General features: G+C 39.2%; 1 protein-coding gene and 1 long non-coding RNA gene across 2 annotated transcripts in view; one reads left to right on the plus strand and one right to left on the minus strand.

Moving 5' to 3' along the window:
• The window catches only part of DHX40 (DEAH (Asp-Glu-Ala-His) box polypeptide 40), a 36,549-nt gene extending 10,085 nt beyond the window's left edge, over positions 1-26,464 (minus strand). The window contains exons 1-12 of the mRNA XM_005858579.2: positions 26,320-26,464; positions 25,345-25,512; positions 23,323-23,468; positions 21,989-22,108; positions 21,591-21,818; positions 20,936-21,002; positions 19,877-20,008; positions 12,356-12,455; positions 10,636-10,722; positions 9,982-10,164; positions 8,557-8,637; positions 7,747-7,904 (exon numbers count right to left, since the gene is read on the minus strand). Of these exons, the coding sequence (XP_005858641.1) occupies positions 7,747-7,904; positions 8,557-8,637; positions 9,982-10,164; positions 10,636-10,722; positions 12,356-12,455; positions 19,877-20,008; positions 20,936-21,002; positions 21,591-21,818; positions 21,989-22,108; positions 23,323-23,468; positions 25,345-25,512; positions 26,320-26,431 (1,582 nt within the window). The 5' untranslated portion in view covers positions 26,432-26,464. The remainder of the gene's footprint in view (positions 1-7,746; positions 7,905-8,556; positions 8,638-9,981; positions 10,165-10,635; positions 10,723-12,355; positions 12,456-19,876; positions 20,009-20,935; positions 21,003-21,590; positions 21,819-21,988; positions 22,109-23,322; positions 23,469-25,344; positions 25,513-26,319) is intronic.
• LOC106724430 lies at positions 19,537-19,769 on the plus strand. Its single transcript, XR_001360227.1, has 2 exons — positions 19,537-19,602; positions 19,740-19,769. It is a non-coding gene; the product is annotated as an uncharacterized LOC106724430 (long non-coding RNA).
• Positions 26,465-26,470: the final 6 nt, after the last annotated feature.

Below are 26,470 nucleotides of genomic sequence, written 5' to 3' on the forward strand. Positions count from 1 at the left end.
TACCCCAGAAGCCCTCTTTTTGCCCTTTTTCTAATAACAACCTGTACCCCTCCACAAAGGTAACATGTCCTTCTAACCCCAAAGAAGGTTTTGGCCTGTTTTTAAACTTTGTATAAATATACTTTATGTGTCGTGTTTCTTTTGCTCAATATTTCATTTTTGAGACTTATCTGTTATTGACTGACTGGATCGCACTTGGGACTGATGTGCTCTATCACTGCCCAAGTTCCCCACATAACACTTCACCCAGGCTAATTTTCCTTCAGAGTTCCATTTCTCAGATTTCCCAAGGATCCTTCCTTCATTGTACCACATCATACCACAATTCCTATTCCTTCAGTACACCCATCACAGCTACATTTACCAGAGGCACCAGGTTGCCTGGTTCTAGGAAGCAGCACTTGTATAGACTACACTATGAATCTCCATAGCAGCAGTTCCTGGTATTAGGAGGAAAGTAATCTGACTAAAGAAAATGCCATCCTGCCCTGGCAGTGTTCTCAGTGGTTAGAGCACCGGCCTACATACCAAAGAATCTCAGATTGGATCACCGGTCAGGGCACGTGCAGGAGGCAACCAATTGATGTGTCTCTCACATAGATGTTCTCTCTCTCTCTACCTATCTATCTCTATCTCTGTCTCTCTGTCTCTCTCTCCCACATCCCTCCGCCCTTCCACTCTAAAAATCAATGGAAAAAATATCCTCGGGTGAGGATTAACAACAACAAATATAAATATATATGTAAATAAAGTCTTCCATCCCAGGCTTTATGTAGTTTCTACCTGTTACCTAGGGAGCAATTGAAGAAAGCAGCTAGAGACAATAGGAGAGGATATAGTAAAGTTAGAGTCCGTATCACACATAGTTTGTACAGTCTAGCAAGTTTATCCTCCTACTACACAAAAGTTTGACTATCCATCTTTACTTAACCAGTAGACTTGTCATTTTCTTTAATTTATTATCTTTCCCCAGATGAAATTCTATGATCAGTTTTATCTCATGCAAATAGGTAGATGCTATTGAGGCAAAAACTATAAATAAAAAGCTAAAGCAGCAAAACAAGGCTATATCAGCAAAACTCCCTTTGGGAAGATAATTCAATATTTTTCTACATAGCTATAAATCAGAAAACAAAACTATTACACAGAAAGGGTTTCAACAACAGTCCTCAGAGATGAAGTGGGGAAATAAGGCTGTAAGTATCACATACAAATAAAGTACCCTTTATTTCTAAAAATATCACAATTAAAATAAAAACTTTAAAACCAACCCAATGTTATTTTAAATTTGTTCTATTTTAAGGTTAAGTTGTTTACCACCAATAAGCTATTCACCACCTAAAAGCCCTCTCTCCACTGTCTGATTTCTAAAGCAATATATATAATAGCAGACACTGTAATACAGTTTACTACAGCAAAAAAAAAAAAAAGGTTACTAAAAATGTTGACAATATCATCATTTTGATATTTAAAATCTTTATTCAATGTCAGATCTAAGAAAACTAGCCAGTTTTACCAATAGGTATGTAATAAATTAGGTAATCTATGATGACTAAGAACCAAGCCAGAAAGGGTTGCTTAACATGTTAAGCGCCCAGCCTGTTTTGTCTTCCGGACGGAAAGTATAGTGTCAGTCACCCGTGACTGACTGGGTGCTTAACGTGTTAACCTTTAAAGACTATAAATGCTCTTAGAAAGCAGCTGGAAAGGCAATACACACTTTGAATATAACAAGAGTCAGCAAGTCACATGCTCAAAAACGGAAGATGCTTTCTGCAGCAGCTCAAGATCTTGAAATTTCAGGTTTAAAAATTAAGACTAGGTCATATATGTGTACATTACTTTACATTTGAATAAGAAACTGGTAGTAGTCATTGCCTTTAGGAATCAGACCTGGGACATGTTTAGGAGAGGAAGACTTACTTTTCACGTCATTTCTTTTGTAGTGTTTGAATTTTTAACTATATAATATGTTGGAAATGGTGGTGTGAAGAGTTAGGCAGAACCTCCCTCCCAGAGAAACATCAATTAAACTAGTCAAATTATCCATGTCTCTGGAGATTGACTGAATCTGTGGAATTCAGCAAGAACATTTGGAAGTATCGCATCCGAATAGCTAATATAGTGATCCCCCCAACAACTTTGTGTGAAGAACTAATTCTGAGGGCTTGGCAGCCTTAAAGTGGTACCATTTCTCTCACCCCGTTTCTTCTCTGTACAGAGGATCCAGCTGAACAGCTAATGAACGGGGGAACAGCTAATGCCAATGCAGACCCCCATTTCCTTACAGCTCTGTAGTGTAGAAGATCTGTTCCACTGAGTTCAGTGGCTGAGTGGTAGCTCCCACAACTCCCAGTTTCCTAAAGCTGTTCAGGTATTTTAGAATTTAAAAAAAATTTTTTTTGGCAACCAGTGTGTCCACAGATCCCATCTTGCTAGCCTTTGTACTGGAAGTTCCCACCACCTCCCACCCCAAGCTTCTGCTCCAGGAGGATCCAGGCAGGGCAGACAGTGAAGAGCAGGTTCCCCCCACCCCCCAAAACCTGTAAGTAAATACTGAACTCCAGTTGTATAGAGTGGCCTTCCACAATGGTATAGCTTAGTTCTGAAACTACTTTTGTATATTCTAAGGACAATGGACAATTTAAATATGGACTCTGGACTAGATAATAGCACTGTATCGATGTTAAATTTCCTAATTTTGATAACTTGACTTTGGTTAAATAAGATATTACCCTTGTTCTTAGTAAATATACAAGTAAATATTTTGTGGTAAGAGAGTACAATCTTTCCAATTTACTTTCAAATGATTCAGAATAAGAAAATGTATATTTATAAGTATATATGTATATATACATATACAAAGAATAATTAAGCAAATGCAGCAGCAAAATGTTAAAAACTGCTGAAATTAGATAAAAGGTATAAAGGACTTTGTTTCATATTCTTTTTTCTTAATTGATGTTTTTAGAGAAAGAGGGAGAGAGATACATCAATTTGTTGTTCCACTTATTTATGCACTCATTGATTGATTCTTGTATGTGCCCTGACCACAGATCAAACCCACAACCTTGGTGTATCAGGCTGATGCTCTAACCAACTGAGTTACCAGGCCAAGGCCTGTCATATTCCTTCAACAGTTCTATAAGTTCAAAATTGTATTACAAAATGTTACCAAAAAAAAAGAAGGCTAATAACAGACTGGTTTCATCTATTTAAACTAGAGGCCCGATGCATGAAATTCATACACGGGTGTGGTCCCTAGGCCTGGTCAGTGATAGAAGGCGAGTGTCTGGTGTGGAAGGGCAGGTCCCAGCTGACCTCTGGGCCCTGGGCAGCACCTGGGCCCCCGAGCCTCCGCGCGCCCCCCTCCACCTGAGTCACAGCACCCGGGTCCCCACGTGGAGATGTGGTGAGCGCGGCCAGACGCCGCAGGCCAAGGTGCAGTGTGAGCCTCTGGGCCACCCAGTGGCACCGCATGGAACCCGGCCGGCCTCGCAGACCGGCTCCTGTGTGAACCCACAGGAAGCCTGATCTGTCCCTGTGGTCCCAGCAGCTGTGGCCCAGCTCACCCAGAAGACGATGCACCACACGGGTGCAGGGCAGGCTCCTCGCGGGTGCCTGGCACCTGAGCGCGGGGGAGGTTAGCAGGGGGAGTTAGAGTGAGGTCGGTGGACCCACCACATTCTCACTGCACCTCTGTCTCCATCACCCCCGCCCCCAGGTAGCCACCAAGAGGTCGCATGGTGTAGCCGACATCTGCCTTGTTCCTCGCCACCCCCTGGTGGTCAGCGCACGTCATAGCGAGCAGTTGAACTCCGGTGGAGGGGGAAAATTGCATATTAGACTTTTATTATATAGGATATCCCAACAAGGAAAAACGTTTCCTTTTTCTGGCCTTACAAGACTATTAGAATTGGATCACCTTAATCCAAATCCCTAGTTTTACAAATGAAAAACTGTGACCCCACCAGAAGAAAGCAAAGCTGACATGTGACAAACTAAGCTGTGTCCCATGATGACACACCAAGAAAAGAACAAGCAGAAGTTTAAAGACATGAAAACCTCAAAACAATCTCTGAGGGTACAAGGGCTAAACTACCTTCTTTTGATGCTTGGGAAAAAAAGGTTAATATATTACTAATGTACTATACAACAGGGCAAAGGTTCACCATACTATCTTCCCTTACCAATGAAAGGAAATTAACTCGCCCCACCAGGAACATCACATACTCCCTATTTTAAACAACTAAGTTAAAGGATAACAAAATGAAAAAAACCATTTGTCCTCCGTTTCATGTCCTACAGAGCTAGGTATATGGTCATCAAAAAGTGGTCAGTGAGCCCAGCCCATGTGGCTCAGTGGTTGAGCATCGACTCATGCGCCAAGAAGTCCTTGGTTCGATTCTGGTCAGAGCACATGCCTGGGCTGCAGACACAATCCCCAGTAGGGGGAGTACAGGAGGCAGCCAATCAATGTTTCTCTGTCACTGATGTTTCTATCTCTATCTCTCTCCCTCTCCCTTCCTCTCTCTCTAAAATCAATAAAAGCATTTTTTTCAGTGACAGTAAACACACAATACAATAAACAGATGATATATTATAGAATTGTACACTTGAAACTCATGTAATTTTATTAACCAAAGTCACCCCTATAAATGCAATATAAATTTTTAAATAATAATAAAAATAAATAAATAAATGCTCTGAAATACTGGAGATCTAAATAAATGGAGAAATATTCCATGTACACGGATAGGGAGACAATACTGTCAAGATGTCAGTTTTTTCCAACTTGATCTATAGATTCAATACATCCCAATTAAAGTCCTAGCAAGTTATTTTGTGAATATCAACAACCTGATTTTAAAGTTTATATACAAAGGGAAAAGACTCAGTATAGCCAAAACAGGGAAAGAGTAAAGTCAGAAACTGACCCACACAAATACAAGCAAATGATCTTTAACAAAGGAGCAGAAGCATTTTAAGGGAGAAAAGATAGTCTTTTGAACAAATGGAGCTGGAACAAATGGACATCCAACTCCCAGAAGATAACATAGGAGAAAATCTAGATGACCTTAGGTATGGTGATGACTTTTTAGATAAAACACCAAAGGCATAACCCCATGCAAGAAATAATTCATCAGCTGAATATCATTAATATTAAAAAATTCCGCTCAGCAAAAGCTAATGTCAAGAAAACAAGATGACAAGCCACAGACTGGGAGAAATATTTGCAAAAAACATATCTGATAAAGCACAGTTATCCTAAATATCCTATATAATAAAAGCCTAATATGCTAAGTGTCCCATCTTCTGGTCATCCGTTCAACCAATCAAAGTGTAATATGCTAATGATATGCTAAGGTCACTCAACTGCTCGCTATGATATGCAATGACCACCAGGGAGCAGACAGTCGACTGGTAGGTTAGCTTGCTGCTGGGATCCAGCCGATCGGGACTGAGCAAGACTGGCCAGACAAGCTCTGGAGCCCTCCCATGGTCCCTCCTGGGCTGGCCAACCTCCCACGTTCCTCCCAGGCCCCAATTGTGCACCAGTGGGGTCCCTTGGCCTGGCCTGTGCCCTCTTGCAATCTGGGACCCCTCGGTGGATGTCAGAGAGCTGGTTTTAACCTGATCCCGCAGGCCAGGCCAAGGGACCCCACTGGTGCACAAAGAGAGCTGGTTTTAAACCGATCCCGCAGGCCAGGCCAAGGGACCCCACTGGTGCACAAATTCGTGCACTGGGCCTCTAGTACAAATATAAAACTCAACAATAAGAGGCACCCTGGCCAGGTAGCTCAGTTGGTTAGAGCATCAGCCTGATACACCAAGGTTGTGGGTTTGATCCCTGCTCAGGTCACATACATGAATCAACCAATGAATGCATAAATAAATGGAACAACAAATCAATGTGTTTTTCTCTCTCCCTCCTCTTTCTCTCTCTAAAATCAATCAAAAAAATTTTTAAAGCCTCAACAATAAGAGAACCCAATTTAAAAAGACCAGAACAGACACCAAAGAAGACTATACATGGCAAATCCTATATAATAAAAGGGTAATATGCAAATAGATTGAATGACAGAACAACCAATGAAAGCATAATATGCTAATGATATGCTAAGGCTGCTCAACCGCTCACTATGAGACATGCACTGAACATTAGGGGGCAGACAATCAACTGGTCGACCAGTCGCTATGACGTGCAATGACCACCAGGGGGCAGATGCTCTGACAGGTAGGTTAGCTTGCTGCTGGGGTCCGGCCGACCGGGACTGAGCCCGATCGGGACTGAGCAAGATGGGCCAGACACACCCTGGGCCCCTCCTGCAGTCCGTCCCCGGCCCGATCGTGCACCGGTGTGGTCCCTCAGCCTGGCCTGTGCCCTCTCACAATCCAGGACCCCTCAGGGGATGTTGGAGAGCTGGTTTCAGCCCGATCCCGCAGGGAGGGTACCAGATGCAGGGCTCATGGCTGGTGAGCGCTGCTGCAGCAGCGTGAGCCTCTCCTGATTGGGGCTGATTGGGCAAGCCAGTGGTAGGCACAGTGGGGCCGGGATGAGTGGGAGCGGCAGGTAGGAGCTGCAGGCGGCATTGGACTACGGGTTTCGGCCTGATCCCTGCAGGCCACCCAGAGGGACCCCACCCGTGCACGAATTCGTGCACCAGGCCTCTAGTAAGCATATAAAAAGATGGTTAACATCATGTCACCATGAGGCAACAAATTAAAACAACAGTGAGATACCACTACACACCTATTAAGATCATTAAGATGATCAAAATCCAAAACACCAGTAACATCAAATACTGGTGAGGTTGTGGAGCAACAGAAATTCTCAGACTCATTGCTGGTAGGAATGCAAAATAGTGCAGACCTTTATAAGGTCTGGAAAACAGTTTGGCAGTTTCTTACAAATCTAAACATATTCTTACACTATTCAGCAATGAATTAAAAACCTCTGTCTACACAAAAACCTGCACATAGATGTTTATAGCAGTTTTACTCATAATTGAAAGCAACCAAGATGCCCTTCAATAGGTGAATGAATAAACAAATTCCATACAATGGAATATTATTCAGCAATAAAAAGAAATGAGCTCTCATGCCACAAAAAGATATGGAGAAACCTTAAATGTACATTGCTAAGTTAAAGAAGCCAAGTTAAAGAGACAGTAAAAACATTCATGGTTGTAAGGGGTTTGGGGGAAGGGATGCAGGGATGAATAGGTGGAGCACAGGAAATAACTAGGGCAATGAAACTACTCTGTATAATACCGTAATGGTGGGTAGGTATCATTACAGATTTGTCAAAACCCACAGACCATATAGCACAGTGATCCCTTTAATAATAATGTATCAATATTGGCTCATCAATTTTAACAAATGCACCAGAATAATGAAAGATGTTAATAGGAGAAACTGTATCTGTATCTGTACTTTCCTTCAATTTTTCTATAAACCTAAAACTGTTGTAAAAAATAAAGTCTATTAATTGTTCTTTCATTTTTAGAGAGAGAGAAGGGAGGGAAGGAGAGGGAGGGAAGGGGAGAGAGAGAGAGAGAGAGAGAGAGAGAGAAACATAGATTTGTTGTTTCACTTATTTATGCATTAATTGGTCAATTCTTATATGTGCCTTGACTGGGGATCAAACCTTGGTGTATTGGGACAACACTCTAACCAACGGAGCTACTTGGCTAGGGTTAAAGCCTATTAATTAAAAGTAAACCTCTTCAATAAACTTCTTACCAGGTCTAATGAAGACATTTTCCACAGACAACATTGCTGCTATTGGAAGTAGTAGATCTTCACAGTCCAGAGAAGCAGCCTTTATTACTGCACATGTCAGATGTGGAGGGAGAGGAAATTCTACCATAGACAAACCCAATCTGGTCACATGGCCATTCCTTAATAGAAAAAAAAGTTATTATGTCTTTCTATTTTGGGAGAGTACAAATGAAATGCTCATCATTCAGAATAAATCAGATATAATTTAGATTACCTTCAATCACCCCCATAAATTCAATTTAAGAAACATGATACACTGTAGTCATAGATAAGAAAAACATCAAGATAATAAATTCCTTGTTGTCAAGGGCCAGTACATTCAAAATCCTAAACAATGATGCAAAATAAAGTAGTATAACAGACACAAAATGCTATGGAAACACAGAGGATGTCCTTGAAGTAATGGAAGTAATGAAAGAGTGATAATTACCAAATCCTTCCCCATCACACAATCATGAGAACAAGGATTCTGGCTCTCTTATCATTTTGATATACCCAGCATAATGCCTGGCACTGAAATAGTACTCAGAAATTACTTGTTAAATAGTACTAATATTGAACAAAATTCATTTTATGGTATAATTTGTAAATTCAAAATTGTGGTGAAAAAAGGCTGAAGACAATTTCTAATTTCAGGTAAAACAATCCACTCAATTCAAACAAATTATTTTATACTTATAAGGAAAGTATTAAGAAGCCTATTTTAAAAAGAAATTAACATCTGTTGTGGTCGGGTTTTGGGGGAGGGGTTTTGTTTGGTTGTCTCTTTACCTGTCAATAGCATCACACTGATAAAGTTGTTTAAGGGCTTCCAAAATAAGTCTCTCATTAGGTGGGTCCAAATAAGGAAACCTGTGTTTACATGAGATATAAAATGAGATCCCATTTCTTGAACACAGTACGATTTTATACAGACTTGAAACTTCCTTTAAAAGGTTTTAGCGCTCCTATTTTTCAAATACTCTCTCTCTTCTTTTTTTTAAGGCATCCTATGATCATGATCAGCATTCAGCAAAAGAGGAAATAAGTTTTTCTGAATCATAGTCTTTGATTAATTCGAGAAGCACCTGTTTTTGATCTCCTTAGCTGGAACACCCTCGCCATTCCTCTTATCTGAATCCTGCCCCATTCTTCACAGCCCAATGTCAACTCTATTCTGTTCTTTAGTCCACAATTTTATTATAAGTTTATAAAACAATGGAGAAAAATTCACTGAAAGTGGCCAAAAATTACAGAATGTTTAACAGTACTTCAAAATGGCTTTTGATAAAAAGGCAAGTATGTTCAATTAATTTTACCATATTTGCTTTATGTATCTGTATGTACCAATTACTTAATTTCTCCTGAACTCTTAAGGCAAGTTGCAAATACAATGCTTATTCATCCCCAAAATACTCAGCATGCATCCCCTGAAAATAAGGACATTCTCTTACATAACCACAATACCATTAATAAACATAGGAGAATTAATAATATTCACAAAGGATAACAGTGGCATATAACCCAGCATGAATATATATATATACATACTTTTAAACAGGAGCAATAGTTACTTGATTATACAATCTTGTTTCTCCAATGTAACTTAAGCTTAGTGAAAGCAAAAAACTACTCGAGTATTACCGTTTCTCACAGTGCATAGTACACAAAGCTGGCTCTACCAAAGATGCTACAAAAAAAACCCCACCATTTTATCTGGAATTATGATCATTATATACCTTTCATAACAGATAAACAGTGGTCACTAAATGACCCAAATAATATCAGCATGAGGCACACCATTAAACCAAGGTTAAAATATGAGCAAGGGCCTGCCTGGCATGGCTCAGTGGTTGAATGTTGAGCTATAAACAAGGAGATCATGGTTCAATTCCAGTCAGAGCACATGCCTGGGTTGCAGGTTCAATCCCCAGTAGGTGGTGTGCAAAAGGCAGCCGATCAATGATTCTCTCTCATCATTGATGTTTCTATCTCTCTCCCTCTCCCGTCCTCTCTGAAATCAATAAAAACATATTTTAAAACAAATATGAGCAAGGGGTCAAAGTCTAGTAAAGCATCATAAAGAAGCCTTTTGTATGGGTTTACTTAAACCTTGAGATATAGGGATATCTGAGCCAAATACTTCAAAAGAATTTCTGAGAATTAACCAGGCTCCACCCTAACACATTTTCCTTTCTTTAAAAGCTGTCTACATACCTTATAACATCGTGTATGGCAAGGCACTTTAAGGTCAAAACTACAGATGTCAAACTAGTTCTCTTAATCTCAGGGATCACATGGTCGGGCATACACTGGTTCCAAAAATCTTTACTATAGATCCGAAAGCATTTTCCTGAGGAAGTCCTACCAGCTCGACCACTTCGCTGTAACGCCTCACTCCTTTAGAAGAAAGAAAAACAAAAGTCCCCAAAATGTTCAGCATGGAGGAACCTGGAGAGTATTATGCTAAGCAAAACAAGCCAGTCAGAGAAAGACAAGTATCTTACTCATGTGGAATCTAATGAACAAAATAAACTGATGAACAAAATAGATCCAGAGACATAGAGGAAAGGAACAGACTGTCAAATCTCAGAGGGAAGGCGGAGGTAGGTGGGTGGGAAGAGATCAACCAAAGAACTTGTATGCATATGGACACAAACAATAGGGTGGTGAAGGCCAGGTGCGGGGGGTAGGGGCAGGCTAGAAGGAGACAATGGAGGGAAGATGGGGGACACATGTAATACTTTCAACAATAAAGATTAAAAAAATAATGTTCTGTGTTTCCTAAGCAATTCACCTCCCACCCTGAACCAACTAGAAATGATCTAATCCATGGTTCTTTGAACAAAAAGGCGTGACACAGAGACTTACTTTGAAATTGGAACCACCTCCAGGATGTCCAAGCCTAATCTGGGATTGTGATTTAACTGCTTCACAAAGCCACCATCTACCACATACCTAAGAAGAATGAAAACAAGTTAAGTTTCTAGAAAATAAGGAAAGAGTTGTTAATTTTCAACCACTATGGAATCTCCTTTTTCATCAAACTAACAACTACATGATGACTTTAATGTTAACTGTAAAACTTGAAAGTCAAGAAATTGGAGCTTCATACATTCCTGCTGGAAATGTAAAATGGTTCAGCCAATGTAATGTGGAAAAAGGTTTGAAGGTTCCTCAAAATGTTAAATACAGAATTACCATGTGACCCAGAAATCCATTCCTAAGTAAGCACCCCAAAGAACTGAAAACAGGACTCAACACACACTTGTAGATGTATGTTCATAGCAGCACTATTTGTAAGAACCAAAAGGTGGAAAAAAACTTAAATGTCCATGGCCCATTAAGAAATGAATAGATGCATAAATTATGGTATCTGTATATATAAAAGCCTAAGTGACTGTTCGACTGGTAGCTATGTTGTGCACTGACCACCAGGGGGCAGATGCTCAACGCACAGGAATGAAAACATGGAACAGACTGATGAATCTCAGAGGTAAGGGGGGAGGGTGAGAAGAGATTAACCAAAGATCTTATGTGCATACTAGAGACCCGGTGCACAGATCTGTGCACCGGTGGGGTCCCTCAGCTTGGCCTGCGGGGATAGGGCTGAAATCAACAGTCTGACATCTCCCAGGGGGTCCCGGATTGTGAGAGGGCACAGGCCAGCCCAAGGGATGCCACCAGTGCACGAATCCGTGCACCGGGCCTCTAGTATACATATAATGGCATATATATCATATTCTGAGTTACTGCTTAAAGTGTACAGGATTTTATTTTGGGGTGATAAAAATGTTTTAAAACTAGACAGAGTTGCCCTCGCTTGTTTGGCTCAGTGGATAGAGTGTTGGCCTGCAGACTGAAGAATCCTGGGTTCGATTCCAGTCAAGGGCACATGCCTGGGTTTGGACTCAATCCCAGTGGTGGGCATGCAGAAGGCAGCCAATCAATGATTCTCTCTCATCATTGATCAGCTGATCAATGATTCTCTCATATCATTGATGTTTCTATCTCTCTCCCTCTCCCTTCCTCTCTGAAATCAATAAAATAATAATTTAAATTTTTTAAAAACTAAATAGAGTTGGTGGTTACACAATGTTGTAAATGTACTAAATACTACTTAATTGTTCAGTGTTAAATGTTAATTTTATGTTATACGAAATTGAGCCCAGCCGCTGTGGTTTAGTGGTTATCATCAATCCATGAACCAGAAGGTCATGGTTCGATTCCCAGTTGGGGCACATGCCTGGGGCACATGTGGGCTCGATCCTTAGTAGGGGATGTGCATGGGGCAGCCGATCAATGATTCCTTCTCATCATTGATGCTTCTATTTCTCTCTCCCTCTCCCTTCCTCTCTGAAATCAATAAAAAATATACTTAATAAAAGAAAAAGAAAAAGAGTGAACAGAAATATTATATGCACTTCCTACTCCATTTCCCTATTTATTGCAATCAATAATTACAAAAATGACAGGTGACTTCAAATTAAGGTGAGAAGGGAATTAGTGGAGGGCACAGAGAAGCAAACTCAATGTTTTATGATTAGCTAAGTGGCTTTCTTGGCTTTAAAAGAATTTTTTAAAGTTGTACCTGATTCCATCTATTGTCAAAGATGTTGCAGAAATATTAGTGGATACGACACATTTTCTAATTCCAGGTGGAGGTGGCAAAAATATTCTCCTCTGTTGATCTAAAACATATGTAAAAGGAAAATACTAATTTATAACATGCATTTGTCAAACTCAAGTTTTGAAAAAGTAACTTTTTTCCATTGAAAGTTATATTCTCTTCACCTCTTTAATTATCTTGAATTCAAAATATAATAGCAAAACTATTTTTCCTCACCTTTCACTGTTAAGGTTTCTAGATCCATGGACTCAGTTTATTATTGCTAAAATAAACCCTACAGCAGACGCCTTTATGTAGGTCATAGCTCCCTTTGAGAATATTTTAAAACCATGTACCTCTTCTCCATTAAAAGACACGTATGTACACACACACACACACAATTTTCAAACAATTCCCATTTAAGGGCTACAGATTAAGGACCTCTCTCTGCCTTAAAGACTGATTAGCTAAGTAGTTTTTACTTTTTCAGTGTCTGCCCAACTCATGACTACCTCTCTAAACAAGTACACCACACTCATTTCCACTACCCACACTCTGAAGGGTGGGCCCCAGCAGCAATGCTTATAGGATGGTACTTGCTCTGATTTATAGCACCAAGGATAAAAACATCTCCCCCAAGTTGGGCCAATCTGATTCTCCTATGAATTTGGAAGAAGGTCCAAGAGACGCTCAATTTGATTAGGCTAGTCTCTTGCAAAGAGGAAAAATAAACTTGTCATAGGAAAACGACTAAAGAAAGTGAAGGACAGGAATCTAGTCTAAAGAGAGAGAAAAATGAATCAGACTTGAGAGTTAACAAGAGAGTATTTCTGAGTTCCTGGCACTTCCCTGGCCTTAAGAGGCCTGGGTGTAAATTAAATAGAAAGATGGATTTGGCCTTTAAGGATAAAGATTAAAATTTTCAGGCAATCCGACAGAAAAAGCAAATCACTTACAGGGAAGGGGAAAAAAATCAGGCTGGCCTCAGACGCCTCCACAGCAACATTCAATGCCAGAAGACAACTGGACAATGTCTACCAATTTCTAAGGAAAAGAAAGTATGACCCAAGAACATAAAACCCAGCCAAGATGTACTTCAAGTAAAAAGGCAAAAGCCAGACATTCTCAAACATAAAAGAGCAACAACAAAATAGTACTCAAGCCCAGCTGGCATGGCTCAGTGGTTGAGCATTGACCTATGAACCAGGAGGTCATGATTCAATTCCTGATCAGAGTACATGCCAAGGTTGTGGGCTTGATCCCCAGTGTGGGGTGTGCAGGAGGCAGCTGATCAATGATTCTCTCTCATCACTGATGTTTCTATCCCTCTCCTTCTCCTTTCCTCCCTGAAATAAACAAAAATAATTATTTAAAAAAAAAAAAAAACACTCAAGAGCCCTTCTATTTTAAAAAAGTAAGCCAATCTAAAGTTAACCAAAAGTAACGTAGGAATGAAAAAAAAAAACAGTTTAAAAAAAAATTGATGGCTGAAACCGGTTTGGCTCAGTGGATAGAGCGTCGGCCTGCGGACTGAAAGGTCCCAGGTTCGATTCCAGTCAAGGGCATGTACCTGGGTTGTGGGCACATCCCCAGTGGAAGATGTGCAGGAGGCAGCTGATCGATGTTTCTCTCTCATCGATGTTTCTAGCTCTCTATCTCTCTCCCTTCCTCTCTGTAAAAAATCAATAAAATATATTAAAAAAAAAATTGATGGTAAACACTAAATACATCGGAATAATATAATAACAAAAATTAGAAGAGGATATAGAGGAGTAAAAGTATTTAAGTCCTCATCAGATAAGTAAACAGGTAAGATCTCTAATCAAATATGTTCTGAAAGAAGATACTAACTTCAGCTTAATATTTTTCATCTTGCTAAACTTTAAAGCAAACTTTTATAAAATATTATCTCATGTGGTAAAGATTAACTTGAAGTTTAATAATTCCTTCAAGTAAATTAAAGTAAAATTAAATATATTTTTAAAAAATAGTGCCCTGGCAAAGTAGCTTAGTTGGTAAGAACATCCTCCCAATATGCCAAGACTACAGGTTTGATCCCTAGTCAGGGCACATACAAGAATCAACCAATGAATGCATAAATAAGTGGAACAACAAATCCATGTTTTTCTCTCTCTCCCCCTTCCACTCTCTCTAAAAAAATCAATAAATAGCCCTAGCTAGTTTGGCTCAGTGGATAGAGTGTCGGCCTGCAGAACAAAGGGTCCCGAGTTCAACCCGTCAAGGGCACGTACCTTGGTTGCAGGTGCCTCGGGCCCTGGCCCTGGTTGGAGGCAACCAATCGATGTGTTTCTCTGACATCGATGTTGCTCTCTGTCTTTCCCTCTCTCTTCCACTCTCCCTAAAAATCAATGGAAAAATATCCTTGGGTGAGGATTAACAAATAAATAAATAAATAAATAATAAAAATAAAAACCAATAAAAATATATTTAAATGTATAAAGAAAAAGTCCAGAACAATATATCTCAAAATGTTAATAGTGACTAGTACTTAACCATGTTAGTGGAATCTAAGTTTAAGTAATTTTCTTACTTTGCTGATTTATTTTTTTAAGTATGTATTTCTTTATAAGCCAAAAAAATATTTTCTCATTTGGGGAAGTTCCACACAGAATAGAAGTTTTTATGTGAAGCTTACTAATCTTATTCCCCTACACCTTTAATCTTAACATTTAAAGAAACTATTGTAAACAAAGCAAATTCTAGTTACCTACCATATTGAGGTAATGTCTTTGTTTTGCAGGAAGAGAACTATTTGGGGATTTATGTACTAATCTAAGCAAGCAGTTTTCCTCTTTTAAAATGTTGGACATTAATTCAAGGTAAAACTCCTTTCCTTTTCTTCATGTATTTTGGAAACACATACTGTCTTATCACCCACTACCGAATAAATAACCAGTTATCAAATACAGATGTACCATGTGACATCAGGGACATCACTTAGCCTCTACTGTAAAATAAAGAAGTCTGATTATGCAAGACCATATAGTATATGTATGTGAGTGTGTGTGTTTGTGTGCGCACATGTGTGTGCATTTTTCTAGAGAAACAAGCCATGACTTTTATTACCTTTTTAAAAGAATCTGAGACCCTACCCTCTAAAAGAGACTAAGAAGCACTGAATTCGATTATTACTTTTAGTGCTAAAATGGTCTAATTCCATGCAAATATTTGTCACTCATGTAAAAACAGGTATATTTCAGTTCATACCTTTTTGCGGGGTTCAGCTTTCCCTAGATGCATGACAAATCTGAGAAACTACAATACCCCGAACCAAAGAAGGAAGTCAGAAGAACAAAGAGTTTTGAGAGAAACAAGAAAAAGGTTCTAGTCATAGCATTTGTTGAAAGTCCTGCAGAAAGTAAAAAATCTGGAACTCAGTCTAACAAGTATTTAATGAGGACTTTTTCAAAATATTGTACTTGCCTTCACAAGGTTCACAATCTCTTCGAGAGGATGAGACAACCACAACACGAGGTAGAATGTGTTAAGTGCCACAAGAGGTACAGCAAAGCATGAGGTTCAAAATGAAGAAGAGATCACAGCAAGTTGTGAGGAGGGAAATGGGGGAAAATTTTTATGGAGTTGGTGAAACAAAAGAGCAGGATTTCAGCAAGTGAGAGGGGAGAAGAGAGAAAGGAGACGTTCAAGTTAAGGAAATAGCAAACAGTCACCAAAAACGATGTGGGAGGAAAAGGATTTAAAAAATCCCACCAGCACTTCTAGCTTGAGAGAATGTCACAAAGGGTGGGGTTGGGAAGTTCAGCCCAGGGAACGGGATCGTGTAACCTCGGCAGCAGAAAGGACACCACAGCACCTCTTCATACTTGACAGATGAGAATTTTTTCTGCCAGTTAACAACATACTTTAAGGTGTCTCTTTAAAACACTCAGCCACCCTCATGACTAGCCCAGAAATAAGCAAATATAAAATATTCACATTATAATTTTTACTGATTCACTAAACTTAGACATGGGTCATTTTTGAACCCCCTTCCTACAGGCTACAAGCAGGAAACCCTTCTTCCCTCTCCTCACTCCCCAGTTCAAGTTTTCTGTTCCTGAAATAAAGAAAGTAACATAACAGTGTCTTTCCCCACCACCCAAAATAGCAATAATAAAGAAAAAAAGTGCTGTATTGTATTAAGCAGGTTTAAAAAGAAAGCTTAAGGGCCCAGGAATCTGACACACTCCCTATCTTGTCTAATTCCACCTCACCCATTACTTAGTGCCTCATCAGCTCCATTGAATGCTGCTTTGCACTGTTATAAACTGCTGTAATTAAAACTATTATGCTCGCCCTACCTGGTTTGGTTCAGTGGATAGAACATCGGCCTGGGGACTCAAGGGTCCTGGGTTCGATTCCAGTCAAGAGCACATGCCTGGGTGTGGCTCGATCCCCAGTTGGGGGCATGCAGGAGGCAGCCAATCAATGATTCTCTTTCATCATTGATGTTTCTATCTCTCCCTCTCCATTCTTCTCTGAAATCAATAAAAATATATTTTTAAAAACAAACCTATTATGCTCATAATGGATCGCCAGTAGCTTGCCCTTATAGTGCCCTTGGAACCAGAAAGGAAACTAAAATAAATACAACCCTTCAGTAATGGCTCTACTCACACCCAGTCCCACATCTTTACTGTGTGCACATGCACTGGGAATTAAGGCTGAAAGCAGGTTGCAGTCATGCTGGAAGGATACTGAATGGCAACTTAATAAGTTGGCACTTTAATTCAGTCGGGAATAACAGCTGAAGGTACCCAACAGGAGACTGACACAATCAGAGCTGTGCTGTTGGAAGATCAGCACTGCACATAGGATGGCCAATAAAATCAGGGAAAACCGGTTAGCAGGCTATGGTAACAACTCAGAAAGGCAAACTAAGGATCCCAAATCTAACAATGATAATGAAAAACTAAAAAGAATGAGAGATCTGGATAAGACAAGGGTAAAGAAAACCTGCAGGAGTTGCCACCTGTTTGGATTGAATGATCTAGATCAGTGGTCGGCAAACTCATCAGTCAACAGAGCCAAATATCAACAGTACAACGATTGAAATTTCTTTTGAGAGCCACATTTTTTAAACTTAAACTATATAGGTAGGTACATTGTTATTAACTTAATTAGGGTACTCATAAGGCTTAGGAAGAGCCACACTCAAGGGGCCAAAGAGCCACATGTGGCTCGCGAGCCGCAGTTTGCCAACCATGGATCTAGATAATAACAAGCGTAAGACCAGGAAACCAAGTGAAGAGACCCAGGAGATCTAGGCTGCAGGAGTGAGTCTGAACTGGAGAGCGCTTTCAGGAATCGTCCACAGGGAAGTGAAAGGTGAATCCTAGGATCCAATTTCACCAAAACACATTTTTAAGAAAACAGCAAGCTACGAATGAAACTAAGGCTGGAGAAAGTGGGAAGGCAGAAGCCTTAGAGAAAGATTGCTCAGGAGAACTAGATAATTAAATAGTATCCCAAAAGATAACATTTCAAAGACCTATTATTGTCATCACAAAATCAAAATACATCATGGCGTAGAGATTTGAGAAATAAGTCACTAGCAACCTTTAACAGTATAAGAACTGGATTTCAGGATGCGAAACAAGAAGCAAGAGCAGATATAGAACGTTATTTTCAATGTGGTAATAAGAAGGAAAGAATAGCCCTAGCTGGTTTGGCTGAGTGGATAGAGCGTCAGCCAGGTTCGATTCTCGTCAAGGGCACATGCCCAGGTTTCGGGCTCAATCCCCAGAAGGGTGTGTGCAGGAGGCAGCCAATCAATGATTCTCTTTCATCACTGATGTTTCGATCTCTCTCCCTCTCCCTTCCTCTCTGAAATCAATAAAATTTGATCAAGAATTCCATAAAAAAGGGCAAACATAAGAATATATTATATTTACATATATATACATTTATATATATTTACATATATTTATTTTATATGAAAAAATATAGTTAGTTAATGGTTAATAATAAAGCAACCGTAATTGTTTTTAATTACCTTATCAGTTTTAAAGCAAATTTTAAGAGTCATTAGATCAAATCCCCAGAAAACAATAAGAACCTTAAATATCTAATGATGACCTTAAGAATTCCGTTTAAGATGTAAATATCTAAAAATAGATTTCAATATGGAGAGCAAGGGCCTAATATCATCACAAAAGAAATTTCCATAATAGCATGTGGTCTACGGTTATTTACCAACACATATATTCCTGAATTTTTTTATTAATATAAGAATCATCTACTCAATAAAAACAAAAACACACATAAAAAAAACATGTTTTTTACATTACATTAAATGCTAATCCCAATCAAACTCTAGGCAGCTACAGTTAATTTTCCTTTAGTTTTACAAATCAAATCTCTAATAAAATAGTTTTACACAAAAACTCTAAACCTCATTTAACAACATTTATCATGAACAATATCAGAATAAGAGTCTGCATACGCTCTTTGAATTTACATCATTCTTGAAAAGTAGGCTAATATGTGAACACTTAAAAAATCCAGTGTTGCCCTGGCCAGGTAGCTCAGTTAATTAGAGCATCATCACCAAGGTTGCTGGTTGGATCCCTGGTCATGGCACATACAAGGATCAACCAATGAAGGAATGAATAAGTGGAACAACAAATCAATGTTTCTCTCTCTCTAAAAAAAGTAAAAATAAAAAATAAAAACTCCCAGTGTTTAGTCTCAGATATATCTGGATATGTAAGATTTGTAGAAGCTCTGTGGCCGTGGCAAATAAGGCTTGAATTATGGTGCTACAATCAAGAAATTACAGTCCTTATTTCAAAAAATTACCAACAATATTTTTGTTCCAGTGGGAGATGATGTAGGTCACTCTTAATAATGCTAAGGGGCATGTGGAAGACCCTTGGAAAAGACTTCAAGAAAAAAATCACTTCTGCCCTAACCGGTTTGGCTCAGTGGATAGAGCGTCGGCCTGCGGACTGAGGGTCCCAGGTTCGATTCCAGTCAAGGGCATGTACCTTGGTTGCGGGCACATCCCCGGTGGGGGGTGTGCAGGAGGCAGCTGATCGATGTTTCTCTCTCATTGATGTTTCTAACTCTCTATCCCTCTCCCTTCCTCTCTGTAAAAAATCAATAAAATATATTTTAAAAAGAAAAAAGAAAAAAAAAATCACTTCTCTCAAGGGATGCTGGTTCTCTTAATGTTCTGTTTCATGTTGTGGGTGTTAGTTACAAAGGTGAGCGCAGTGCTCGCTTCGGCAGCACATATACTAAAATTGGAACGATACAGAGAAGATTAGCATGGCCCCTACGCAAGGATGACACGCAAATTCGTGAAGCGTTCCATATTTTATAAAAAAAAAAAAAAAAAAAGGTGAGCACAGTTTGTGAAATTCATTGACCTGAAAATAAACATTTAGGACTTGTGTGTGCACCTTTCTGCACATATGTGATTTTTCAATAAAATGTTTTTTAAAATCAGTCAAATTTTCTATGCGAATGAGGAATTACCTGTTGTCATAGATCCATAACATGGCAATATTAATAAGCCATCTAGAGTGGTATCTTGAACATCATAATCATAATCAACAGACTCTGCCATCTGAAAAAGTAATTCACAACTTTTTTCTATTTCAAATTGACCTGAAATGAGGGGAGAAAACACCATCAGCAACTGAATAGCAAAGTTAATTTAAGAGTGAAAAAAAGACCTTCTAAATTAAAATCAGTTTTGCATAATAGTTATTTTAAATCTCTCATTTGATCTAAAGGAGATGAACACATAAGTTGTCCAAATCTCAACAGTAAAATAAAAAATAGAAGAAACACCCGTTTCCAAGGAATTTAACTCTCTAAAGGAATAAAAATGTTTATAATCTTCTAGCCTTTCATGTTATTTAATGTGGTTTTTGAGGAAGATTCAGTAAGGTTAATCATTAATATAAGGGATTCTAGTCCAGGAGATACTGCATTTCGGTGTGTTTCAAAATACTTAAGTAATCTTAAAATGGCAAAGTGACTGTTGCAATGTCTCACTTCTGACATCAGTAGGAGGCGAGTGATGAAATGACTCATTTCTGCTAATAGGATGCTATTACTTGAAGAATCACATTAATCTGGGATTTTTGTCCTACAAAAAAGGCTCATCTATGAGACATGGATTCCACACCTTATATACTGCTATCATATAATATCACCCAGCCACTCAAAGGAGAAAGAAGCTGGTAGGATATCTTTTGAAATAATAAAATTAATCATTCAGATTCAGGACTGTTTAGTGTGGTAATACTTCTATATGAGATAGACTAATAAAAACATTAATACTTTACCATTTAATATCTTTCTACTAAAAGGTCAGTGTGTTTTACATGTTCACTAATGAGACTGGCATTTTTAATGGCAGTGTAGAATTATCTTACATGAGATATAAAATCTATAACTATTTAAATTGTCATAAAAAGCTGCAGCAACATGAGTACCACCCAGATTTCCCAGCAAAGACAGCACTTTATCGTGGTACCATGTGCCCTCTCATAAACAGTCATCTTAAACCTGATACTGAATGCTCACCAGTCAGAAAAACCAAGATGTCGCCAGCCATTTCATTCAAATGGATATCCATGGTCACTTTCACAATCTAAAGCAAGAAACACAAGCATAATATACTAGTGGAAATACAGCCCCCTACCCCCACCTCCCCTTGTTCCACAGAAAAATTAAATTTGGTTCTCAAAAGTCTTAGGGGAGGCCATTAGAATAATAGGGAACTGCCTGGCCAGGTGACTCGGTTGGTTGGAGCATTGTCCCATGCACCAAAAGATTGGGGGTTCAATTCCCGGTGAGGGCACATAATGGAGGCAGGTGTTTCCCTCTCACATCCATGTCTCTCTCTCTCTCTTGATTTCTCTCTAAAAATCAATAAAATAAAATAAAAATAGCCTGGCCAGCATGGCTCAGTGGTTGAGCACTTTCCTATGAACCAAGAAGTCACAGTTCGATTCCTGGTCAGGGCACATGCCCAGGCCGCAGGCTCGATCCCCAGTGTGGGGTGTGCAGAAGGCAGCTGATTAATGATTCTCTCTCATCACTGACGTTTCTATCTCTCTCCCTTCCTCTCTGAAATCAATAAAAATATATTTTTTTAAAATGATAATGGGGAACAAATAAATTATCAAACTATACAATCAACTAGAATCACAGATATAAAAAAGATGCAAAGTAATACCGCTTGAATATATGCAGTATTTTCTTTGTCTCGTGGGCCGATCAAATTGCAGAATTTTTCTCTGACTGGATAAAGCCTTCCAGGTATATCAAATATTGGACAATTTCCAAAGAATGCAGAGAGCTTGGCTAATTCCATAGTTGCTGACATCACCACGACCTTTAAATGCTCCTTCCTGTTAGGAGACTTCTCCTGAAATAGCTTCTTCAATAAACCAAACAAGATGTCCTGAAAGAAAAGTAAATTTCTAATAAGTATACATAACAACCTCTTTTTAAATATTTTGTTTCCCTAACCAAAGACTCCCTATTTCAATAGATTAAGATGTAAGAGAGGTAATCCAAAAGCTACCCCGAAGCAAACTGTCTAACAGATAACCAATATATTAAAATACTCACTGTAGTTAGAGTTCTCTCATGGGCTTCATCCAAAATAATGACACTGAACTTGGTAAGATTTGGATCTCCCAGAATATGTTTCAATAAACATCCATCAGTCATATATTTGATTGCTGTTTCCTAATGTTTAAAACACAAAGTTTTAAGCAAGGCTAGGAGTTAACAGTAGTGATATGCATAAAACAATGGAAGGGAAAAGAAAGACAGTTGCAGTGGCTACTAGGAAGGCAAAGACAGTATTTTAGAGAGTCATCCTGTGCCATAATTGATGACCATTCCCATTAGTAACCTTACGTAAATCAGGGATTACTTTGTATCTAGTATAAAATTAAGAAATCCCAAGAGAATGTAAATTGTAACTATTAACTATTAAAAAGAAAACAATTTTAAACTTGTTAGTGCCATGAATATAGAAGATGCTCAGTATAAAATACTTGCTGACTTTGTTAATTTAGTTGTCAGTTTTCCATTGACTTCAAGAATACAAGCAAACAACATGGATGAACCTTAAAAACATTAGGCTAAATGAAATAAGCCCAAAACAAAGGACAAAATATTGTATGATTCCATTTATGAGATAGGAAAATGCACAGAGACAGAAAGTAAAATAGTAGTTACCAGGGGCTGGGGAGAAGAGGGGGTTACTATTTAACAGATACAGAGTTTCTATTGGGATAATGAGAAAGTTTTGAAGACAGATAATGGTGATGGTGACACACATTGTGAATGTACTTAATGCCAGTGAATGGCACACCTAAAAATGTTTAAAATGGTAAATTTTTATGTTATGTATATTTTACAATAAAACGTTTTTAAAAGAATACAAATTTAAGTTACATGTAGGATCCTTGGAGCTAAAAAATAATAAAATAAGAAAATTCTAAGAAAAAGAAACATGCCCTAGCAGGTTTGGCTCAGTGGATAGAGCGTCAACCTGCGGACTAAAGGGTCCCAGGTTCGATTCTGGTCAAGGGCACATGCCGGTTTTGTGGGTTCGATCCCCAGTAGGGGACCTGCAGGAGGCAGCCAATCAATGATTCTCTCTCATCACTGATGTTTCTATCTCTCTCTCCCTCTCCCTTCCTCTCTCAAAAAGCAATAAAAATATATTTAGAAAAAAAGAAACATAACTGTCACTTAGAAATCAATTGAGAACGGAGAAAATGAGTTAAACAGACATTCCAAAGCATTAACAATGGGCAACAAAAATTAATTCTGAGATTTTGTTTCCTTAAAAATATAAATAGAATTTCAAAGTTAAAATCTTTCATAATTTTCTTCACTCTTTCCATAAGTTTACAGTACTTAAACAAATACCAACAAAACTTTTGTACCTTAGAGCTGCAATCATCAAAACGAACTTGGTATCCTACTTTGGATCCCAAAGTGCATTTCATTTCTTCAGCAACCCTCTGAGCCACTGATATGGCAGCTACTTTTCGTGGTTGAGTCACACCGATCATACCATGTTGTGAAAACCCTATCAAAGCCAGAGTGAAAAAAACACAATAATGTTAACAGTTGCTTCTTATTAGAGCTAAATTGTTTCTGGTCAATCAATACAAACTATTCAAGTATTTCCCAAACTCTGCAAATTAATAACATAGTATAGTATTACATTTGTATCATGGAAATTTAAGAATTAAAAATAATACATATTAATAATCATTCAAAATGTATATATATTAATTAGGCCTAATTTTTAAAAATCCAATATAAAGCCCTAGCTGGTTTGGCTCAGTGGATAGAGCATTGGCCTGTGGACTGAAGTGTCCCAGGTTTGATTCTGGTCAAGGGCACATGCCTGGGTTGCAGGCTCCATCCCCAGTGAAGGATGTGCAGGAGGCAGCTGATCTCTCTCTCTCCCTCTCCCTTCCTCTCTGAAATCAATTTAAAAATAATCCAATATAAAGATTTACTCTAAAGAGTAAGCCAAGCCCAGTGTGTGGCTCAGTGGTTGAGCATTGACTTATGAACCAGGAGGTCACAGCTCAATTCCCAGTCAGGGCACTGCAGGCTCCATCCCCAGTGAAGGATGTGCAGGAGGCAGCTGATCTCTCTCTCTCCATCTCCCTTCCTCTCTGAAATCAACAAAAACATCTTTTAAAAATATAAGCCAAACATTTTTAATCTCTAGGAATCCATAAAATTCTACACACTTCCTAAAATAGATTTATCTTTGTCACAGAAGTTTAAATGTATCACTTTATATAGGTTCTATAGGCACTTTTTTTTTTTTACTATTTAAAATATCTTTGAAAAAGAGATGCATCTGACAACTGATGACAATTTTCCTTCATTAACAGTATGTTAATAGTAAAAAATAGTGGTATGTCTTAATGGCATCTTAGGTTTGATGCATAAGAGTAAGTTAATATATAAGCTAAGAAGTTTTTATTTGTTTATATGATCATCCAATATAATTTTGTTCTATATTAACCTTATGCTAGGAAGTTTTAGCATAATAAAGTGAAAGACACTTTAAGGGTAATTTGTTAGCTGGTGTTAGCACAGTCAGGGAATAAATACCTGATAATGCTCTGGAAAAAGAACGAAGAAATACTAATGTCAGGAACAGATATTAATATATCCCTTTCCCGGAAAAGATTTCAATACCCAATGGTGAATAGTCTACTTCAAGAGAACTTATTCTATAGCAGAGAATCAGTATATACCTATAGTTTTACTTGGGATTATTATGATAATTAAAAATGGAAAAGTTGCCATCTCAACTAATCTCTGAATCTGAAATAAAACCACAGAGAAGCAGGGAAGATGTAGGGACAGACCAAGAGAAGAACTGGGTCTGTAAAACAAATAGTGGGCATTTGTGGTATACAGAAGTCCTATTAGCCTTTAAGAGGATTTTTTAAAATGTACTTTTATTGATTTCAGAGAGGAAGGGAGAGGGAGAGAAGATAGAAGCATCAATGATGAGAGACAATCACTGATCGGCTGCTTCCTGAATGCCCCCCACTGGGGATTGAGCCCACAACCTGGGCATATGCCCTTGACTGAAATCGAACCCAGAACACTTCAGTCTGCAAGTTGATGCTCTATCCCAGGGGTGGGCAAACTTTTTGACTCGAGGGCCACAATGGGTTCTTAAACTGGACCGGAGGGCCGGAACAAAAGCATGAATAGTGTGTTTGTGTGAACTAATATAAATTCAAAGTAAACATCATTACATAAAAGGGTACGGTCTTTTTTTTTTTTTAGTTTTATTCATTTCAAACGAGCCGGATCTGGCCCGTGGGCCGTAGTTTGCCCACGGCTGCTCTATCCACTGAGCCAAATTGGCTAGGGCAAGAGGGTATTTTCTTCAACCTCACCGAATTATCCCAGAATATCATTACCTGCTTCATATAGATATTTTGGAAGTTGAGTTGTTTTACCACTTCCTGTATTTCCAGTAACAATAAGGAACGAATTGTCCCTCACAGCTTGAATAAGCTTTTTTCTTTGTTTTTGAATAGGAAAAGTTGGAGTAGTTCCTCCCTCCTGTGATGTGCATCCTTTGTCTTCTGTAATGAGAGAAAAACAATTGTGCAATTAAAAGGTCTGTAAAGATATCTTTGACTCAACTTTCCAGAACTGAAAAGAAAAAGCCAATAAAATTTTCGGGTTGGAAAACATCAACCAACGACTTATCAATTAAATCACCTAAGCCTAATTTGTGAGTGAGGGTTTATAAGCCCAGAACAACTTTTTAGCGACATCTAACAAGTTGAGCGTTTGCTAATGCATGACTCAAAGTTAGCCTAGCTAGTACAAGGCAACGTATATGCAAGTATACCTATACAGAAGCACAAAACCCAATTTTATCAAACAACAGAACAAAAACTGGAACCCAGCAGAAAACTGTCAGCTGAATTAAGAGCCACCTGTGCCTGCTTCTGATTCACGGTTCAAGTTAGGTCCCTGTTCAGAGTGACATATCCCAGAAGGCCAAGTGGTGGGTAACCATGGAAACTGGCTCCCATACTGTACCCAAAGGCAGGCTGGCGACCCGACGAAGGCGGAGGAGGGGGGGTAGATGGGTAGAGAACAAAGGCTTTATGCGCCTGGTTAACAGGAGAGCGCGTCTGGGCTTCGGGGTCCACTTTTTTGGCCCCCAGAAGGTTTTCACTCAACTTGGGTCTGGGACCGCCCCCCTCTAGAGCAAAGTGCTCCCACTGGACGCCAAGTTCGCTTCTGGCGAGGAGGGCGAGGAGCAGCATGCGGCCTCCCGCCCACTCTGCTCCGCCGGCCCCCGGCGGACTTCTACGCCCCCCGAAACCCCCAGCCGTCACTCTCGCTGGCCAGGGCAGCGTCCCGAGGACCGCACGCACCTCTGTCCGCGATGGGAACAGCCGAAGGCCGCTCTTCCTGGGGCTCTCTGGACCGCTGTCCCTCCTCTGGCCGCCTTGGCGCCCTGCCCGCGACGGTGGGAAGCCGGGACATAGACCCGGCCCCGAGCGGAGCGGAGCACGTCCACCGCGG

This window comes from Myotis brandtii, unplaced genomic scaffold, assembly GCF_000412655.1.
Source record: "Myotis brandtii unplaced genomic scaffold, ASM41265v1 scaffold120, whole genome shotgun sequence".
Taxonomy (NCBI): Eukaryota; Metazoa; Chordata; class Mammalia; order Chiroptera; family Vespertilionidae; genus Myotis; species Myotis brandtii.